Below are 7190 nucleotides of genomic sequence, written 5' to 3' on the forward strand. Positions count from 1 at the left end.
TATATTTTTATATTTCTTCTGTAAGAAAGTTCAATTTAGTCCTATCCCTGTAGGCCAATTCCCACGAGTGTAAAGGGTTAATATACTATGTGAATTTGTCCAAATACTTATGACTACTTCAAATGGGGGGATACTAGATACATAAAGTGATTTCAGTTCTAAATGGTAAAACAGTTACAGTATGTATGAAAATACCTTCATAAAAGCAGACATTTCGCTACACTCACATTAACATCTGCTAACCAACCATGTGACCAATCAAATTTGATGTTGCCCAATATGAAATGTTCTCTCTCCTCTAAAATGCTGGAGTATAGAGCTAAATGTAACAGCTGCACTGGCCAAATACATACGGAGGAGTGTATTAGTAATTTCCAGGTGTGTCATTTCAGTCTAACCTTGACCGGCTTCAACTTCAGCCTAAACTTAATTTACTGACTTGATTCATTGAGGAACATTTTGTCCTCAAGGGCTTTCTCTATCATAACAAATTTGGAGATGACCTGGTAGAGAACAAGTGTGACAGAAATTATACAAAGCAAGAGTTTTAATTAAAAAACTAAATGCAATTGTACACTACATTAAGTAATGTACAAACCTAATTCACAATATGCAGAATGTCTATGAAGTTCATACAAAACAGGTTGGCATTCCATTGAAATAGGTACTTCATCTACAGTATGAAAATGTGTCTTAAGTCTTACAATAAAATTCTAGCACAACCTCCAGCTAAGTAAAAAGACTGATAAAAAAATGGTGATACCCTCAATTAAAATAATGTTTGTCTGCCATTCTTGTTATTACCCTGACTGAAATCCACACACCCTTCTTCAGGTTAATAACCACCTGTCAATAAAAAAAACATTTAAAATCCAGTTCCCAAATACACCTAATAGTTAACATTTCAGCAACTTAACATTCTACAGTGGTATGGTTAAGGAACATACTAGTTCCTTTTTGACTTTCAAATACCAAACTACTGTAGAATATTTTCCACAGCAAATTCACATTTCAGTTCATTGAACATTGGTATCACTTGAAGTTCTATCCAAATATTATTACTTGTAGAATAGATCAGTAGAAGGCTTATCAAAAGGTAATTAGATCTACATACAGTCCTACACATTTCATTGTTGGTAATGATCAATTCAGGACCACTCGTATGCTCTGTTCTTTAGAAAGGTGAAAAGTGAGAACAATTTCCATGTCATATTTGTCAGTCAAGGATTCATTGACCAAAGGATCCAAAACTACAGCAAGGCTGCTGGCACAAATGAACAAAGGTTTGACTTGGTGGGAAAACTAACCAATATCAAACCAAGTATTTTATCCATATTTCCATCAAACCAATTCTCCAGCCCTATTTCCATATATCCAGAGCTAAATGTTGGACAGTTGGCTCCAAAAACAACATTTGGTTTGGTATACCAGTTGTTGGATTCAAACCTAACACAGTATTTGGTTTGGTATACTAAAGATGAAGGTGCTGCAAGGGAAGCTTTCAGCTTACGTTATCTTACGTTATCTTATGTTTTGACTGTGGAACAGCACAGTTGGTTCTGTGGGTTTAGATGACTTCAGTCCATTTACGTTGGGTGTTATGATTCGCTTTGATGGATCCCTATCCAGTTCAACACTGGATGGTCTCAAGGAAAATAGAACAGCTTGTATATTGGGCTCATATGGTGACGTCTATGATATACTACAGTACAACCAAAGACATTCCTACTACACCAATAAATGTCCCAAATAATGAACACTAGGAACTACAACCAGGTGGAGTCTCACACTGCATTATTGGTGTCAGTATATAATGTTCCAGGTGGTCTTATGCCACCATTCATAAAGCTTTCCAAAATACTACACAATAGCCTGGACTCAATCAAAGACATGTTGTATACAAGTGCACAGTGCTTGACATTTAAAAGATAATTTCCTCATGAGTCGACATCTTCAGCGTTTTACCGTGAACGCGATCTTCATTGTAGTGAAATGGGCTCGTCTACAACGCATCTCTGATTGCATCCTGGTCAATGTCATTATCACTTGCCATAAGCATGTAAATTGCAAAAACATTTCCAAAATGTTATGCCACATCTTTACATGCCTCATGACAAAGATTATCGGCATAAAAAGCACAGCATGCCTGTCGCAAGCACTATTAACACATCACAGGCTTTACAAATGACTGCTTATAACACCACCAAACTAATCACTTTTCTGATATATCCAGGGTCGTGTTCATTAGGCACCAAATGGATTGAAACAGGGAGGGGATTTTCACTTTCCGTTGCAAAGCGGTTTAAAACGCTTTCCGTTGCGTACTCTAATGAACATGACCCAGGTCTCTCAGGCACAGCTTCAGGGGTCTCCTCTTTCTATAGTCCTCCTCAGCCTTCCTCCTCTTCATACGCTTCAATGAAATCGGCAATGGTCTCCACCACGTAATCTGGCACGAAGTCCTTCCGCTCGGGGTCGTCACTGTCCTTGTAGCCGTGCGCCTCCTCTAGAGTGGACACTCCGGTCAGGGTGAGCATGGTGTCCAGGCCACAGTTAGCCCCAAACAGGATGTCAGTCTCCAGGCGGTCACCCACCATGAGGGACTGGCCGGGGTCCAGGTTGAACTGGCTGGCGATGCACTCGAACATGAAGCAGCTGGGCTTCCCGATCACCGTGGCTTTCCTGCTGCTGGCTGTCTCCACAGCGGCCGTGAGGCTTCCTGAACCTGAGGGAGAGGAGGAAGCGGGCACCAGAGAGTCAGGGAAGATTACCAGTTACTACCTTTTCAATGTTTAACTTGTAAACGGCATACTGACGTACAGCAGTGGTCAGAAACCTTCATTCTTAAGGTTTCCAAGCTTTTGTTCCAGCCTAGCACAAATATTCCTGATTCAGCCATACAATTCTGCAATGCAATGACTTGGAGCTGAAATAAAATAATCCTAAACAAAAAATGTATTTGTAATGCCTGTTGTCAACTGGAGCTGCTTGATATTTGTATTGTCAAGTAAAATAAAACCAATTGGTGAACTGCACTTATAAGCTTACACTTATTTGATGTGCTCTCATTAGGAGTTGACTGTACCTTGATAAGATGTTTGTGCTGGAAGAAAATGCCTGCACTCAAAACCTAATATCCAACTAGACACCAGTAGCTCTCCAGGACCAGTACAGGTGACCACTTAGCCAGACAGTGAGGAAATGCCCGAAACAACCTTTGTCAGGGTTCAATTTATAAACAACATTATGAGCAGTATCCTTCATTTCATGAACAGAGCAGCACGTGTGTGTTGCTGGGAGCAAAAACAGGTTGAGTTGCACAGCATTCAAAGCCATTCTACACAACTGCTCATGTCTACCAAATACTGACAACATCTCTGATAAAAACTGTAATTGTTTAACCAACAAGTGTGCTCAACCAACCTAGTGCGCTGTGAAAAGTTTGCATGACAGGTAACAATGAATGTGGATTCTGTATGTCCAGGCCCCACAGGTCTAAAATGTAGTAAACCCTTTCTACGTGGTATCCCTATTTACCCTGTTACATTGAGGTGAAATTAAAGTAGATCATGTTCACCTTGCACAGGTCCCCTGGGCAACTACAGGATGTGCAAGCTTTCGTTCCAGCCCAGCACTTACACACTGATTCAACTAATCATGATTAGTAGGTGTCCAAACCATTAAGGACTTAAAATGATCCACACACAGTCTTTATAGAAGCGCCTCTTCTCCCTCAGGATGTTGAAAAGGTTTGGCATGGGCCATCAAATCCTCAAAAGGTTATACAGCTGTACCATTGAGAGCATCTTGACTGGCTGCATCACTGCTTGGTATGGCAATAGCACTGCCCTGGAACGCATGGTGCTACAGAGGGTGGTGCGGACAGCCCAGTATATCACTGGGTCCAAGCTCCCTGCCATCCAGGACCTCCATATCAGGCGGTGTGAAAGGAAGGCCTGGAAAAATCGGTATCCAGCCACCCAAGCAATAAACTGTTCTCTCTGCTTCCACCCGGCAAGTGGTACCAGTGCATCAAGTCTGACACCAACAGGCTAATGAACAGCTTCTATCCCCAAGCCATAAAACTGCTAAAAAGCTAACAAAATGGCTACATGGACTGAGTTGACCCTGAGTTGCACCGTATCTATGCACACTGACACTCCAACACACACACCATAATTTGCTCACACATAATATACATTTATACTGACTCTACACACACAATCATATACGCTGCTGCTACTCTGTTTATCATATCCTGATGCCTAGTCAACTTATCCCTATACATATCTACATCTATCAAATCTAACGCTTTGTGTCAATGCGTAGTTCATACTAGAGATATTACGTTTGATACCGGAGCTCAGAGGCATGCATAGAAATCGCTTAGCAGCTAACTTCGAAGCAGTGTGCCATTGCGTGCATCACTTTATCAGAAGTACGTCATCAATGATGTCCAAAGCTTCGTTTGATCATTTGTTTTTTCAAACAGGTTGTTGCAAAATGTGAGAGCCCATTGATTTCACAGTGGTTCTGGTGCTTTCTTTGACTCCAAGCTGCTTTCAAACACTGACTTCTACTGGACACCATACTTACAAATATAGGTAGCTTAGCTGGTAGAGTAGGGAACTATGGGACATTAAGGGATGTGAGGGTATGAGGTCAAATCCCATTAAAGACATACTATTTTGATAAAATTATATGTGGAACCAGACTTTCTGCACTGTTATTCAAATAATGTTTTATTTAATATAGTATAAACTTCTGTCTTAAGCATCCTAAATAATGCCATAGATAGGAACACAAGCATTTCCCTACACCATCAATAACATCTGCTAAATATGTGACCAATAAAATTTGAAATTCACGATAAAAAAAAGTAAACTAGAAGGCAAAATGGAATTCCAACTGATAAGCTACTAAAGCCAACAATTTACCGCTGTGCCACAGAGTTTTGATGAAAACGAGAGAGAAAAAACATCCGATAATCAAATGCAGCTATTTATTGCTGACCAGCAGTCACTAATGGACATTGGTAAGGGATAATGAAGCTCTGAGTAATTAACCGTTTTTGGCACCATTTGGTGAAAGCGGCACAGCCTTCAGAAAGTATGTTTCCCATCGCTAGTTCCTACATGCATAGTCTATGAGCATTATTACGGTTTTACCTCAATTAGCCACAAAATCCCTAGTTTGAAAGTGACTGTTTTCTGGAAGCTGTGCAGAGCACAGCCCCCTCCCCCCCCATTTGGGCCAGCCCCTTAACAATTCGAGTTCTAGCCAATGAGCTTCAGCCCCCTCGCACACAGTACACCATTTTCGGGGACCACTTTGGCTCGTGAGTGCTACTTCCAGAACTACTGTCTAATAAGTACAAAACAGTACTGGATAATCGCTTTAAAAATCAGCTGTACTAGTGCTGGGGAGGAACAAAAGCCAGCAGGACCCTCACTAGTGACACACCTACCTGGTGTTATTCTGCCTCCTCGCAGTGGGTGCCAAGGGTCAGGGTCAGTGGCCAGAAACAGGCACTCAGTATTCTGTAAGTAGCAGCAGGCTTTGGCCAGTTTTATGAAATCAAATTTCTCGTCATATCCCACAAGCACTGCCTTTACTTCTGGGTCCAACGGGTAGTCGTAAATGGTCCCAGTGGGTGCGTTAGTGTCCTCCTCCACTATGGGAACCCCAGCCTCCCGTAGCTCCATCACAACGCCCTGGCACCCTATGACATACACCTTACCCTGCAACTTCGCCACGTCTCGCAGATAAGCCGCAGAGCAGTATGCCGAGCTGAAGATCTCCTCCTCTGCGACATCAGTGAAGCCCAACCGGATAAACTTCGTCACGTAGCTCGCTCTGGGCCTAGTACAGTTGTTGGTGATGAAAAATACCTTTTTGCCTTGCTGTTTCAGTAGCGTCACCACTTCTGGCGCGCCTGCCACTACCGTTTCGCCATTCCAGATGACTCCGTCGCAATCAAAAAGGACGTTGAGCTTGGAGTCGAGGAGCTCTCTTATTTGGGAACCCCTGATTTTGTGACACCCTCTGCTACTCACCAGCCCAGCCATTCTGAACGATGCGTTGAGGAACAACCTCGCGCGTAGTTGTCTACAGAAATATATGATTACGCCACTCAAATAGAACGAACTACGACAGTTCCCTGTAATTCTAGTTCCACCACACTTTTGCACAACGGTGATAAATGGCTATTATATTACATGAAACTGAAACGTCCCCGTCTTTTATACAGCTCATTCTATTCGTTTCATTGGCGCTGGCATTTAAGACCCACCCACCAAGCATATTTTGCAATAACACGGCGCTTCCTCTTTAACCATTTGGCCTATTGACCGGCGATTACCGTTTACAACATTGAGTTACATGTAACTCTCCTGACAACTTGCGGAGACAGTCAAAACAGTGAAACTTGCCCGTTACAGTTAATGAGCGGCTAAACCACATTGGTAGAGGTATAATGTGTCCCGGTTCCAGGGACGTCACCGCATAGAAAATCCAATATAGCTGCCAACGCAATGCCATATATGGACATGTGTATGTGATGTCAGAACTCAGTAGCTCTACTCTCATTGGTCCTAAAGATTTGTTTAAGTGTTTTGCATGTAGCTTGCAACACAGACGTCAAGGCATCATGGATGAGATCAAAGGATCATCAGCAATGGGTACAGATAGATGGCTAGATATATAGCTAGTTAGTTTGCAACAACAACAAAACAAAATATATTTGTTTAATAAAAAAACAAATCTGAATGCCATGCACAGGAGTTCTATTCACAAAACGATCAGCTGGCGATAGTTTAGTTTATTAGCTAGCTACAAATAGTTAGATGGGTGATGCATGTTTAGGGGAAAGAGGGTTAGAAGTGGTTTTATATTACATTGATCTGCACATATTCCTAGGTACATGCCTGTACCTATAATGCAGAGATAAGCAGTGTCTTGCAAGTCAAGATCAGAGCTACAGCAAATTTGTTTTGAGACCTAGCTAGGTAGCTAGTGTAACATGTAAATCGTACTCTCCTTGCGTTGTGTTTTGTCCAAATAAATCACATCAGCCAGTGGTCCCAGTTGAGCATCATTTATTTCTATTGCTGTTGTTAAATAGGAAACAGCACGTTAGTTGTGCAGGGCTTTTTTTTAAAGACATTGTATTAAATATTGAATTTTCCAAG

At 41.8% G+C, this 7190-nt stretch overlaps 1 protein-coding gene across 1 annotated transcript; it reads right to left on the bottom strand.

The window, feature by feature from the left end:
* Nucleotides 1–529: 529 nt before the first annotated feature.
* Nucleotides 530–6504, bottom strand: pdxp (pyridoxal (pyridoxine, vitamin B6) phosphatase). Its single transcript, XM_024381200.2, has 2 exons — nucleotides 5468–6504; nucleotides 530–2725 (listed from the first exon to the last, which is right to left on the bottom strand). The coding sequence occupies exons 1-2, from the start codon at nucleotides 6066–6068 to the stop codon at nucleotides 2391–2393; spliced, it is 936 nt and encodes a 311-aa protein (XP_024236968.1). The 5' UTR covers nucleotides 6069–6504; the 3' UTR covers nucleotides 530–2390.
* Between the last annotated feature and the right edge of the window lie 686 nt (nucleotides 6505–7190).

The sequence above is a fragment of the Oncorhynchus tshawytscha genome, linkage group LG20 (genome assembly GCF_018296145.1).
Source record: "Oncorhynchus tshawytscha isolate Ot180627B linkage group LG20, Otsh_v2.0, whole genome shotgun sequence".
Lineage (NCBI taxonomy): Eukaryota > Metazoa > Chordata > Actinopteri > Salmoniformes > Salmonidae > Oncorhynchus > Oncorhynchus tshawytscha.